The sequence below is a fragment of the Mesoplodon bidens genome (assembly GCF_964165515.1).
Source record: "Mesoplodon bidens genome assembly, chromosome: 13".
NCBI lineage: Eukaryota > Metazoa > Chordata > Mammalia > Artiodactyla > Ziphiidae > Mesoplodon > Mesoplodon bidens.
The window spans coordinates 76767567-76782247 of NC_138169.1; the positions used below are offsets into that span (position 1 = coordinate 76767567).

General features: G+C 46.5%; 1 protein-coding gene and 1 long non-coding RNA gene across 4 annotated transcripts in view; one reads left to right on the forward strand and one right to left on the reverse strand.

Moving 5' to 3' along the window:
* Nucleotides 1-4835: 4835 nt before the first annotated feature.
* Nucleotides 4836-10345, reverse strand: LOC308626572. The gene is made up of 3 exons (XR_014017267.1): nucleotides 10278-10345; nucleotides 8202-8298; nucleotides 4836-5238 (listed from the first exon to the last, which is right to left on the reverse strand). It is a non-coding gene; the product is annotated as an uncharacterized lncRNA (long non-coding RNA).
* TNFRSF11A (TNF receptor superfamily member 11a) overlaps nucleotides 5609-14681 on the forward strand; it is a 57346-nt gene continuing 48273 nt past the window's right edge. For all 3 annotated transcript variants that reach the window (XM_081251783.1, XM_081251784.1, XM_081251785.1), the window contains exon 1: nucleotides 5609-5693. In XM_081251783.1, the coding sequence (XP_081107909.1) occupies nucleotides 5619-5693 (75 nt within the window). In that variant the 5' untranslated portion in view covers nucleotides 5609-5618. The remainder of the gene's footprint in view (nucleotides 5694-14681) is intronic.

Consider the following 14681-nt stretch of genomic DNA (forward strand, 5'->3'; position numbering starts at 1 on the left):
AGTTTCCTGCATTGCCCAGGAAATAATAAAACTGCTATTTTGCATTAGACTTTAACAAGTTAAGGAGGCATGTTATAATCTCTAGTTTAAGTAACCTTTAAAAAAATGTCAAGCTTGTAGACAGGAAGAATAGAATGATTTTTTTAATCTTTTTTTTTGCATGTAATGGTTTCAAAATATATTAAGTAAACAATTACAGAACTAAAGGAAAAATCATCATATAATCATAGTGGAAGTTTTGTATGTTCTTAACCCACTCCTCTCAGAAACTGACAGAGAACAAGCAGTTTAAAAATCAGGAAGGACATGAAAGATTTGAACAACACAATTATAAATTTGACCTGATCATCTTATGAAGAAGTCTGTTGCAAAAGACTTGTAGTTGCAAAATACCCATTTATTTTCAAGTGTACATTTAACAAATGACGATACGCTGTGTCACAGAGCAAATCTTCTCAACAAGTTTCAAAGGACTGAAATCCTACAGAATATCTTCTCTGACCACAGCGGAATTAAGTTATAAATTAATAACAAAAAGGTAACTAGAAAATGCCAAATGTTGAAAATGTAAGCAATGTGCTTTCAAAAGAAACCATAGGTTAAGGAAGAAAGGGTAATGAAAGTTAGAAAACATTTTTATTAAATGATGAAAATTCAAAAATATCAAGCTTGTGAGACAAAACTAAAGCCATGCTTAGAGGTAGCTGTACATAAGCCTTAGATACATAGATTAGAAAAGAAGAAAGGCTTAAGGTCAATTATCTCAATTTCAAGAAGTTTGAAAAGAACTGCAAAGTGGAAGAATCAATAAAGATCAGAAATTAATGAAATAGAAAACTCAAAATACAATACGGAAGATGAACAAAGCTAAAAATTTGATTCTAATTAATTGAACTCTGATTAAACCCCAGCAAGACTAACCAAGAAAAAGAGAAGGCATAAATTATCAGTATTAGAAACTAAAAAGAAGAAACCCCTACAAACACTACATTAAAAATATGAGATTTTATGAATGACTGTATACCAGCAAAGTTAAAAGATTAGATGGAATGAACATATTCCTATTTAGAAACAAACACACACATGAACTACTTACCAAAACCAACACAAAAAGAAATAGAAAATCTCTGTGTTCTATATCTATTAAATACAGTGAACTTGTAATTTAAAACCATGCCACAAAGAAACCCCAATGCCCAAATGGCTTCATCGGTGAATTCTACCAAATAAGGAAAAAAATAACACCATTTATACACCCTTTCAAAGTTCTTCCACATACCTCAATCTTATCCAGCAAAACCCTGACACCAAAACTTGACAAGACCCAATTCAGAAAGGGAATGACAGGCCAATCTCTCTCACGAACATAGGTATGAAATTTCCTATTATATTTGGGTGTCATTATGGGATAGTATTGTACCTTGATTGATCTGTGAGTGAACACTGATTTATCAATGGTTTACTTTTGTTTAAAAAGTGTTTTATAGGCAAGATGAGTGGAGGAGCAAACCGTAACAGGGTAGGTAATAAAAACATTTGTATTTACTAGTAAGCTTTTACTGAAAGATTTGTGAAGTCTGATGTTTACAATAACTTTGCTTTTTAAGTGTTTGCTTTAGCTCTCTATTTTGTATCACCACGTGAAAAAAATTACATAAGCTGATTAATTCTTATTCTTGCGGACATTCATAAGCATTTCATTAACAAGATAGTGTCTATTTTCAGATGCCTAAATAAAGACCATTAAAATGTAATGCTATAATACTTACAAACCATCCACTAGAAACAAAAATGATAGCCACATTTTTATTTTACCTTTTTGATTCTGAAAACTAAACAGTTCCTGCAGAAGTGGGGAGTAGTGGGGATTTCCAGGGTGAGGTGTGCATTATCCATGTAAAATAATTTTCAAATAAACCTACGATGCCTGTATTTGTATAATGTGTTTTATTTTTCCCCAGTACAAATAAAACAATTCACTGTCACCTGATTACTTTTTAAAAATTGGAAATGTTTACCTTTAATAAATGTTAAAACATCTATTATTTTAAATGAATTTTACATTTATTACATATAACCAAAATTTAATTGTACATGTACCTATAAATGTGGGGCTTATAAAAATCATAAATAACACTTAGTTTCTGTAAATGATGAGCAATCTCTTTAGCTATAGTGTATGCATCCTTCACTTAATAGAGGAAGATAGTATTTGATTTAACTCACTTCCATGTTTCTCATAATAATGCTATTCATATAGGAAAGATAATGTCCTCAAGATCATTTTAATGGATCTTGTTGATGACAAATGTATTCTACATTAATCTTTATAAAATATTTGAATTATTTGAGTGATAGCTCTGTAAATATAGAAAGAGAGTCTCTAAAAGTACTTTCATTTTTTTCCAATTAAACTTGTTTGAGTAGATTTAATATGTTAACATGGGCATTCTGTTGTTCAGAGTGCTTCCAAAACCAGCACACTCACCTCTGGGGCTTTCCAAGCAGAAGTTTTAAGTCCCCTAAACTTTTTTGAAAAAAGAAGGCGTTGATGTTGGAAATGTGCCAGGAGTAACCCTTGGTATTTCTCATAAAGTGCCACAGTGAAAGTACCCTGTCCCACAAGTCAGTTCCTTTTATCAAAATCATAATCTCACACACTACCATTTCCAGAAAGCCTGTCTCCACATTCAAGACAGCAGTAGGTCAGATAAATATTTTTTAATCTGTATTTTTTACCATTCCTGTACTTACTTCATCTGGAGTTTTAACATCTGTTTACCAAATTTACAGACCTGTCAGTTAAAATGTAAAAGTACTTTTTCCTCAGTGTAAATAGCTTAGGAACATCAAAAGTTAAAATTAGCAGTCTCTCCTTTTCCTTTTGGAACTCACCTAATGTTAAAAATTAGGTGCTTTAACCTAAGTGTCCATCAACAGATGAATGGATAAATAAGATGTGATATATATATTGTATGTATACAGATACATATACACACACACACAATGGAATAGTACCCAGCCATAAAAAAGAATTAAATAATGCCATTTGCAGCAACATGGATGGTACTAGAGATTATCATACTAAGTGAAGTTAATCAGACAAAGAAAAATATGATATTGCTTATATGTGGAATCTAAAAAAATGATACAAATGAACTTATTTACAAAACAGAAACAGACTTACATAGAAAACAAACTTATGGTTACCAAAGGGGAAAGGGGGAGGAGGGATAAATTTTGAGGATGAGATTGACAGATACACACCACTGTATATAAAATAAACCACAAGGATTTACTGTATAGCACAGGGAACTATATTCAACATCTTATAATAACCTATAATGGAAAAGAATCTGAAAAAGAATATATATATATAACTGAATCACTTTGTTGTACACCCGAAACTAACAAAACATTGTAAATCAACTACAGTTCAATTTTTAAAAACCTGAAAAATAAATTGGTGCTTAGTAAGGCAGAACTCACACTCCAGAGCCAGATAGCCAGGGCTTGAATCCCAGCTCTCTCACTTTTTAGCAAGTGACCCTAGGGCAAGTTATTAACCTCTATGCCTCAGTTTCCTCATCTGTAGAATGGGACAAATGACAGTACTTCTTACAAAGCTGTTGTGAGGATTCAATGAATTTGTAAGTGTAAGGATGCTGTTAGTGTTTGCTACTATTATTGTCTCTCCAGAAACTTCCTCTGCTTAGGTAAATAAATCATGTTTTTGATTATTGTTTACAACATGGGATGGTATTACTCTGTAACTTGTTTCCTTTACTACGATATGGAATTGCTTTGTCAAAGGATATTTGCACTTTTATTTTTTTTTAAATCAACACTACCAGACTGGTTTCCAAAAAGCACAAAAGTAACTGGGCAGTGTACCAATCAAGCTGCACAGTAGGGAGTTACAAAGTAAAGCAACTAGCACGATTACAATAGCACAAAGGTGGGAGGGGGAAATGGAAGTATGTCATTCCAAGGTTCTTACAATATACCTGAAGTGGCAGAATTTTATCTGAAGGTAGACTGTGATGTCATAGATACATATTGTAAACCCAGAACTAAAAAGAACAAAACAAGAGGTATATAAAATAAGCTAACAATGGAGAAAAAACAGAATCCTAAAAATACTCAAATCATCCAAAAGAAGGTAAGAAAAGAGGAAAAAAAGGAGCAAAAATGGAACAAACAGAAAACAAATAGGAAGACTTAAACTTCACCATATCTATAATCACATTAAATGTGAATGGCCTAAACACTCCAATCAAGACACAGAGATTGTCAAACTGGATAAATTGAAAAAGCAAGACCCAATTACATGCTGTCACTTTAAATAGACATAGATAAGTAAAATGACAGAATTAAATATACCATGTAAATGCTATTCATAAGAAAGGTGAAGGGCTATACAGTATCAAAGGTTTCAGAAACCAAAATTTAACCACCGATCAAGGAGGACATGTAATAATGATAAGAGGATCAATTCATCAAAAAGACATAGTAATCCCAAATGTTTATGCCTCTAATCAGAGCTTCAAAAACATGAAATAAGAAAACTGACAGATCAAGAAAAATAGACAAATCCACAGTTTTTGTTGGAAATTTCCAGTTTTCTCACACGTAGACAGAAAATCAATATGGGTATTTCAACCAATTTAACCTAATTGACATTTATAAAACATTTCACCAGCCACAGTGAAATACAGTTTTTCCAAGTGCACATGGAATATTCACACCACTTGCTGGGCTAAAAGTTAAGACAAGTTGATGGTTCTGGAACTCAAAACAATACATTCTATTGACCTGAGGACCAGTGTTTTCACTCAAAAAAGTTATCTGTGCAAAGGCTTGGGTGTACGTGTGCATCCAGCATCCACAGGGCAGGTGAGAGCAGACGTATTCCTAAGCACAGGAGGCGGGGGTGCGGAGACAGCGTGGCGGCTGACAGCTTGGAGGAGGCAAGAGGAAGTGGCTTCTGGCCGGAAGACTGAACGAGGGATATGATGAAGCGTGCTCGACGCTATATTGGGTTGATCCTTTCACTGAGCCCTATGGAATCGCCGATGGAGACCCCTCTCCTCGTTAACTCTTGGTCGAGGTGCACCTGCTTTGGGAGGCCCCGCGGGGAAGCCTGAGCGCGGGCGCGAGGCGGGGGCCAGGCCGTCGGGCTGTCTTCCTTCCCCGGGAGTCCGGCTCCGACAGTCCGGGGATGCAGGCCGGCCGCGTCTGTGACCGTGAAAGACACCCGAAGGCAGGTCGCAGGCAAACCTGCGTACAGGGGCGCACAGTGCGGCAGAGGACGCGGGCGGCGGGCGCGGAGAGCACCCCAGGTCGCCCCCGCGACCCCCACCTCCAGGCACCCTCCCCGTCCCCCCTCTCGTCCCCCCCCCCGCCACCAAGGCGCGGGAAGCGGACACCGCCCGCCTCGTTCGGGCACCACCTGGCGGGCGGGCGGGCGGGAACAGGTGCCCGGCGCGGGGCGGGGCGGGGCGGGGCGGGGCGGGGCCCGGAGACGGCGGAGAGGACCGAACCCGAGGCCCTGGGTTGCCGCGCCGCCTGGGCAGCAGAGGCCGCAGAACGGGCCGCCCAGCCCGCCCCTCCGCGCCATGGCCCCTCGCGCCCGGCGGCGCCGCCCGCTGCCCGCGCTGCTTGCGCTCTGCGCGCTGCTCGGCCGGCTGCAGGTAAGGGGGGCTGCCCCGGCTCCCGCTCCCCGCGCGCCGGGTCCCGCGCCCGACGCCTTCGCGGGAGCTGGGGAAGGACGCGGCGCGGCGGCTACCAGACGTCCCGAGACCTGGACGGAGCCGCAGGAGCTGAGGATTTGGGGGCGGAGAGGGCGGAGAGCTGGGGGGCTGCGGGTTGGACGGTGGAAGGAGGGAATGGGCGAGTGGAGGGGAACTGGGGTGCAGAACGGGGAGTTGCGGGACCCCAGCACCCGGACACGGGCGCTTCCAAAAGTCCCATTTAGTGGCAGGCTTTGGTGGTGCCGTTTATTCTCTAAACATTTCTGGAGCGTCTGCGAGGTGCTCCTGCAGTGTAGCTGCTGCGGAGGCAGCGGCGTGGACACAGACCCTTCCCCCGCGAGCAGAAGAAGCAGCGAGGGAAAAATTCGGAGCCGCGGACAGTGCCCACGTTAAGTAACCATCCCACATACGATTTCTCCTTTCGGGCCATTTTGAACCCGCCGGAGCCCTCGGTCCTTCCCTCTAGCTGGGCTTCACACGCTCTCCCCACCTCAGCTTCGCTGGTAGTCTGAAGACTAGAGCGATGCTCGCCTCCCGGGCGTGTGGTGAAACAGGATTTGGTAGTTTCTTCAGAAAGGCTGACATCAGATTTCTTTCTTATGCTCCCCTCTTTTTTATGTCTCCCTTCTCCCCTCCGACTCCTCCCTACAGTTTAAGGTCCACCGGCTCAGGTTCTGGCCCAGAATGACATAGAGTCACTTGTTCTCAGAACCTCTCTGATGATGTTAGGACAAAATAGTGTTCACAGTCGGAGAAACCAAGGTACCTGGGGTGCTTCAAGCCAGTAGGGGAGCCAGAAACAGCCCTGTCCTCCATGCGCTCAGCCGGGATGGGACTGGGACGGGCCGGCGGGCACAGCGGGCAGTGGTTACTCTCACTGGGGCCAGGCCCTGCTGGGGCTCCCAACCCAGGAGGCACCCGGGGCTCCCCTGGCGGCCCACGGGGCTGATAAAAGGCGTGAAGAGGTCTGGGGGTGCCAGAACAAGAGCATCTTCCTACGTCGTGTTGTTCTCCGCACCCCAAGTCCTCTCAGAAGAGATTTCTTTACAAGATCACTCGGTACAGTTGCCAAATAAATAAAACCAGTTACTGGTTTTCTGCCCTCCCCGGAGGAGAGCTGTAGTGTAGGAAGCCCAGCACCACAAATACTATTGAAAGCCTTGTATACTTGGAAGTCCCTCAGAGGAAAGGGTAAATGTTGGTGGTTTTCTGGGTTTCAGCAGTTTCAGATTTCCCTTCTCTGTAAAGATTGGTTTAGGCTGTTGTTAACAGCTTTCGGGGGAACAGCTCGAAACCCCAAGAAGACAAGGGGAACGGCACTTGGAGAACTGTGTTTGGAGTGAGGAGAGAGGGGGAAGCCAGCCTGTGATTAGAGCCTTGACAGAAATAACAGGAACGTGCTATAAGGCTGGAGCAGACAGTTCTCAGGAAGATTCAGTCTATTTCGTTTCTACTTGTATGAGTCTCTAGGAATGGTTGAGGGCAAAGAAGGCGGAAAAGCCTGCTGGAATTTTTCATTTTAAACACTTCAGGTGTTGCATAATTAAGTGTTCAACAGGTTGGACAGGGTGCTGCCTTATTTGAACCACAGGATTAGGGGTCCAGTGAACAGCTAGCCACCTGAGAAAAACCTGCTCACTACACAGTTTAAAAAAAAAAGCATCTCGGGGCTTCCCTGGTGGCGCAGTGGTTGAGAGTCCGCCTGCCGATGCAGGGGACACGGGTACGTGCCCCGGTCCGGGAAGATCCCACATGCCGCGGAGCGGCTGGGCCCGTGAGCCATGGCCGCTGAGCCTGCGCGTCCGGAGCCTGTGCTCCGCAATGGGAGAGGCCACAACAGTGAGAGGTCCGCGTACCGCGCAAAAAAAAAAAAAAAAAAAAAAAAAAAAAAAGCATCTCACGGTGTTATTGCAAAAACTACATATGTACATATATGTGTAAAATGCAGTACGTTCTAACATGAACTCATTTGCTATCAAAACATTTATTTCTCAGAGCTATCTTTCAGCAAGGGCTATCTTCCCCCCCTTTCCCTTTTGGCTACTTATATTATGTGCATTTTTAAATCATACCTAAACAGGAAACAATCAAATGATATTGCGATGGCTCTAATCAAATGATATAAGTTTGTGCCCAGTCTCCCCAGTGGAAATCCATTAATTCTGAAAGGTGGAGCTAGATGTAATGTTGTAGTATTATCCTCCAAAGATACTGTGGTTACAAGCACTCTGTTCAATTACTGCTTCTTTGGCCAACCTGATCTATTAGTTCAAAGAAAGGAATTACACTGGCGATTAGTTATCACACAAAGGGCAAGGCTTAAAGAACTGCTGAGTGTGGAGGATGGAGGAGGTATTGGTTTTGGCAAAAACAGCTTCTGGAAAGTGCTTTATCTGCAAGTATTGTATTTAGTTTCATTTACATTATATTAAATCGATTTAAACTTACCTGGGGGGCTGTAAGTTTTGCCTTTTAAAACATCTCTGTGCTTATATCTCTCTGCGCCTGTGTGAGGGAATCTGACTTCAGACGTAAGAGTATTTGCCTACAGAAAAAAACATTTAAAATTTTTATGTTGATAGTTCTGCTGTTTATTCCAAGAAACTCTAGGAGCAGGCTGTTTTCATTGAGGTCATTGATCACACAGCCATGTTTATCCCTAGTTATGCAAGACCTAAGGGCAGATTCACTCGTACCCAGGCCAGCAAACATATTTGGGATGTAAAACCTTGTGCTGGTGAGAAACAAGGCGAAGACATAGCTGGGTCTTCACAGGCCACAGTCCACTCGAGAGGACGAGACAGGTGAAGCTGTGATAATAATAACACAGCCTATGTTACGAGAAGCGCAGAGGGTGGTGGAGGGAAGGAGGGAGTATAGTTGGAGGGATCAGGGAGGCCTTTTGGAGGAGGGGGCTTCTGAAGCGGTCTTCGGAGGATGGGTAGGAAATCAAGGGTCAGAGAGGGAATGTTCCCAAGAGGCTGTTGTGGGGAAGAAAGCTTTCTATCTGAGAGGGTGGCGTCAGTGGTTTAGGCCTGAAGGAATCTTGCCAAAAAGAGAAAACCCACATATTTTTATGACTTTATAGATAGCACAAAGCTATCTGTAAAGCTAGCTTAATTCAAGAAACCCCACGACAGACAGGACATTAAACATTTATAGTTTTTGAGATAACACTTGTATGGCCCTTGTTGAGGTGGTAATGTAGACTAATCAGAAACAGATAAGCCACAGAGCCCTGGAAGGCCTGTGGGGAGACCCTGCAGAGGAAATCCCCTGGGTGGGACTGGGACTGTAGGGTAGGTAGGTGCCCGCCCCGGCCCCGGCTGTCTTCCTGCCCTGCCAGCCCATCCTAGTGGGAAGACTTGGCCATAAGTCACTACTTTGTTTGGAGAATCACAGACTTGGGGATCAGTGTCCTTTTCGTTCACGTTGTTGATAAATATTTCAAATGCCTTCCCTGTTATTTCCTTCCCACCACTTCCCCCCAAAATGGCACATCTGTATTATGAACATATTCTCCGTGTTGATAAGGAAATATGAGCTTGCTTTTTCAGTTATCTACCAGAAATTCATATGCCAGGAAAACTGAAACAATAAAGGTATGTCTTTGAAGGTCAATAAATCAGTGTTTTATGAGGCCATGAAAAGGGGAGTTCCAAACCAGGGCCTCCTTTGCAGAGTGTTGTTTGAAGAAGGTGCCACGTGAACTTTCTCTGCCAGATCAGTATTAAAATTCCCCCCATGCTATTTTCCTATCTTTGAAGCGCATGGAAAAAGACAGTGGTGTTTTTTTCCACATGGTGTGTCCAGAGGATGCTGTCTGGGCGGGACTCGCTGTGGACGTGGATCTGCATCCCGCCCTGACAGCTGCCCTCTCTACAAGTGATGCCCCAGGGCATCTACCCTCGGGCCAGGTGGCCGCCAGGACAGCTGTGGCCTGGCAGCTGTCTGCCTGCAGCGGCCGCCCCCCAGCCCCCAAGGGAAGCATACCTGACCCCACCTCCCGGCCCCCAGAGCCGGCGTGGGTGGGATTCGCGCGCCAGGTGATTCTCCCTGCAAGTGCCTGTAAATTCTCCACCTGGTTTGTAGGAAGTTGGGCACCTAATCTTCGTGTTTCCCTCTGGCTGCCACGTGGGAGCTTCCTGTAGGACCCACTGCTAGGAACACAGATTAAGCTCAACTCCTCCTTTCTACCCCCCAAACCCAAGCCCCGAGCCTGAAGAAACCACGAGTGAGACAGTGGACTTCAGCACAACAGAAGAGCGGGTGGGTCTTCATGAAGTTCTCAGTGCGCTTTTGAGGTTTAACACTGAGTGGGCGGCGGGCGTGGTCACGCGGAGCCCAGCGGGTTCCTCTGCCCTGGTTCCGAGAGGCGCCGTCAGGCTGCGTCCTGCCCGCGAGCCCGGCGGGCGCGCTCCCCGGCGCCCTGCCCTCCCTCCCGTGGGCAGCGGCTGCTGGCCCCGCTCATCGCCCGGCAGCCCCGGCAGCGGTCTCAGCGCGTCTGCGTGCACGTGCGCTAACCTGCTCTCTTTGTCCTGTGCGCCACCGGCGCCCTCCAGCCTGGGATTTCTTTGGGCTGCCACGTCCAGGGCACGGCGCTCAACAGTGAGAAAGAGGACTGCGTTTGTGTTAGATGTGCTCGTTTAGCTCAACAAAGCGAGCGCCTCCTCCAGGTGGGCCGCCCTGCAGCAGGCTAGGGAGACGGAGAGCAGGGGCATAGCCCTCGTCTCCGGGAAGCCCCGGCCTAGATGCGTGCAGACAGAATGCAGTGGGACACTTGTGCCATCAAGAGTGCTTTCAGAGTGTGGTGGGCGCCCAGGACAAGAGCGCTTTAACCGGCCTGGAAGTGTCGGCGGAAAATACCCCCTTTTCCTTACCGTGCGGTTGTGTGTGTCCAAAGCACAGAAAGAGGGGCAAGGGGGCAGCATGTGGTCTAGGGGATCAAGAATGGTTTGTGCTCTGCCTGGTGGTGGGAACGGTGGGGAGGCCAGACAGAGTGCAGCGTTTTCAGGCGACTCTGAAGAGGACAGTGTTCCTGGGCTCCAAGGGCAGGCCGGGAGCGGAGGCGGAGCCAGCACTCAAGGGCCTTATGTGCAAGGAAAACAGTTTAGATTTTATCTCCGTGTATTGTGAGCTGGGGAGGGACGTGATCAGATGCGGAGGTCATGGGGAAGGGTGCCATGGCGCTGCGGGGAGGAGGGGGCCCAGGGCGTGGTGAGGAGGCCACAGCCCCTGCTTTGGGGAAGAGCTGGTAGAGGCTTGAATCGGGTCAGGAGGGTGTCAAGAGAAAGGAGCGATTTCAGAGCCAGCAGGCTGTGCTGGGCGCCGAAGATACGGGGCAAAGGATGTGGTTGGACCTATTATTAAAAAAAAAAAAAATGTGGTAGATGTCAGAACAGCTGACCGTTTGATTGTATTTTTTCACAGTTTATTAAGGAAACTTCTTAGTCCAAATCAGAATCAAAGCAGGTTCAGGTTCAAGTAAAGAAGGATTGTTTTTTCCCCAAACAATAAAGAAGGTGGCAGTTTAGGATATGGAATCGCACCTGCTTTGGATTATCTTACTGGGAGGCAAAGGTCCTTAGACCCCACTGGGGTAAAAAAAACAAGCTAAGAGCCCCAAGGCATTGGCTCTGCAGGAAATTTGTGTGCTCTGGAATTCAGAGCCATTTCCTGACCTAAAGGTGTCTTTGAATCAGAGGTTCAGGATGTAGGCAGAGTTTTAAAACTCAGGACTAAAGAGATAAGCACTCAGTGACCCCCAAAGAGTCCAGCGTCAGAGCTGGTGTGGCCTACGCCGTGGTCTTCCCACGCTGGCCTCAGATAGGTCACCTAACCCCCAGCAGAAGCAGTGTTTACCTTGGACCCACAGCTCAGCAAAAACTTTTTGCTTGCATGAGACACGTTTTCCTGGTGGCTATTAGTGCCTTAGCTGAGTGTTTCCCTTCCTCTCTGCCCACCCCCGCTTCTGCTCCCCACTGCAAAAAGTCCTAGGCTAGCAGGTGACACAGAGGCCCGTCTGGCACAAGCAAAGTCGGAGAGCTGCCAGGTTTCCAAGTGGTAGGAAGAACCGACTGCAAAAACTACCCTTTCGGTTCATCGGAGTAATAATAACTCATTACATTTCCTGTGCAGTGTTGAGAGTACAAGAGCCACTTCCTCCAGCTACCAGAAATTTGAAGACTTTCCATTAAAAATGAGGAAGAAAAACTCTTAACTTTTTGTGAATGTGATGGTTAAACCTGGCAAGCAGGGAGAGTGGATGTGTGCTATCGCACAAATCCTGGGTTCTCCTTACCCACCCCCAGAGTGGGAAATGAGCCACTTTTCTAAGGTTCTGAGTTTTAAAAAATATTTGTTCCTTCTTGGAACATACGTAGCAACTAACTTAGAAGTGTATCCTTAAGTAGCACAAAGAGCCGCCAAATTCATAGCCAGTTGAAAAAAAATCTGTCGAGGGTTCTCAGTTTTGTACCCAAGGTAGAAAAACAGGATCATGTCTGAAACGTTCGTGGTAATTAAGAATCTGTTCCATTTTTCAAGCCTAGTAGAGATTATTCACACCCACCCTTGCTATTCCAGTGCATTATTTAACAATTCCCAGGGGCAGGAACTTCCCTATAGCAGAATCTAATACTGTGTCACAATTTGACTCCGTTTCCTCAAATTTGTTCTTTCATGGGGGTAAAGATCAGTTGGCCAACGTCTTCTTTATTTTTGTGTTTCTCTCGAAGATTGTCAGCCCACGACTTCCCCTTGCTCGGGTTATTCATGCTACTTCCTTCAACCTCTCTGTCAGCCTTTTTTCCTTTCAATTCTCTGGACCCTGGTTTTGCACTTCCATAAGACACTCTGGAAAACGTCAGACTTACCCCACAGCCTGTGCCCTGGAGAGTTCCCCACCTAGTAGGGAAAATAAGACAGCCCCGTCTTCAGTCCTTGCAGTGAAGTAGGTCTAAAGCTGCCAAGAGCAAGACGCCGCAGGAGCGCAGAGCGCACAGGGTTGCCGTGGAGAGCTGGACAGGTGGCACTTGTCTGGGCCTGGAGGGACAGACATGAGTCTGAGGGCGGAGTGAGCCGGGGAAGGGTCAGAGGTGGGACAAGCAGCGCCGAACGGGAGAAACTCAAGTCCTGTCCGGTTGTCCGGGGCCCAGAGCTGGCCAGAGCCCAGGAAAGGCCAAGGCCAGCTGGGGACGGGAGGGGTGCTGCTTAGTCACGAACAAACCTCAGGAGGGTGCTGGGACTCTGCCCTGTGGGGGGGGGGCCGTGGACCCAGCGTCCGCAGCTGGGAACTTGTTAGAAATGCATGTTCTCGGGCCCCACCCCAGGCCCACTATATCAGACACCGTTTAACCACCTCTGCAGGGGATTCCGACGCACACTCGAGTTTGAGAACCGTTGCTGTAGGCGTGGGATTGCATAAAAAGATTTTGAGCTCAGCTGTAAGTTAATATATATGGTTAGTGTACTAAAAGCACCTGCCTCTTGCTGAATCCGTCCTGTGTGCCAGGCATGTGCTAGGTGTTTTACATAGATTTTCTCTAATCCTCCCTCCACTTTGGCAGGAAGATGAGAAAAGTGAGGCACAGAGAGGTCTGGTTTGCACAGCTCATAAGTGGCAGAGGACACCTCCCAGGTGTCCGCCCCAGTGGCATGGCATTAACCCCTCAGGGAAACTGCTTATGCAGTCGCCTATACGACAGGTAAGCAGCAGAGAAAGAAACATCCAGGACATGGTGGGGGGGTTGGGCAGGAGCAAGCTCTTTTAGCGTTTTGGGAAACAGAATAACCAGCTGGCATTCGTGGGGCTCGGCTCAAGGAGGTACATTCATTGAGGGCTTTCTGTTGTTAACTGTCATTGAGCAGAAGGAAGAACACTATGACTTTAAGGCTGAGTTTAAACAGGCACCCTGAGCATTCTCAGCATAGGGTCCATGTACCAGTTGGTCCCTGACTCAGGAGGAAAAGACATGTGACATTTTGAATCATCTCTGCCACTTCCTGAAGCAAAGGCATCTCTGACTCCTCTATGCCACACACACGCCCACCAGAAATAAACTGTGCTGTACCACTGACTATAGCCCTGCTCCTGCGTTTGTCAAGACAGTTCATGGGCCATGTTTATCGCACTTCTGCCACCTGCCAGGCTCTGTCCTGGACAGGGTGGGATGGGGGGAAAGTGCCCCTTCTGATGGGCTTAGGTTTTCTGTGTCCCAGTTGGGATCCCTGTGACCAGGCCGTTGAGGTCCTACTTAGGTGTAAAATTACAAATAACCAAAGCACTAGAATGCACAACCAGTCTTTTTTTTTTTTTTTAAAGAGATTGCAAGTTCTAGAAGGAGGGCATTTTGGGGGGGCGCTGCATTGGGTCTTCGTTGCCACGTGGGCTTTCTTTAGTTGCGGCGAGCGGGGGCTACTCTTCGTTGTGGTGCACGGTCTTCTCATTGCAGTGGCTTCTCTTGTTGCAGAGCACGGGCTCTAGGCGCACAGGCTTCAGTAGTTGTGGCTCACAGGCTCTAGAGCGCAGTCTCAGTAGTTGTGGCGTGCGGGCTTAGTTGCTCCGCGGCATGTGGGATTTTCCCGGACCAGGGCTTGAACCTGTGTCCCCTGCATTGGCAGGCGGATTCTTAACCACCGCGCCACCAGGGAAGCCCACAACCAGTCATCTTAACTGCATGGAGTAGTCCTCACAGGCAAGGGAATGCAGGTGTGACCGGCAGGTGGCCTGGTGAAAGGGGCTTCATCCAGTGTGAGAGGCATTCTGTTCCCAGCACGAAGGACAGCATAAGAGGCTGGAGCAGCTGTGTTGTATGTTGATTAGGCAGACCTGTGTTCTATCCCTATTAGAAAAGACAATTTGAGCCCAGGAAGAGATTTCTGATCTTGATTTTGCAACCCCTTTCCCCCAGGGTGTCTCTAATTTTG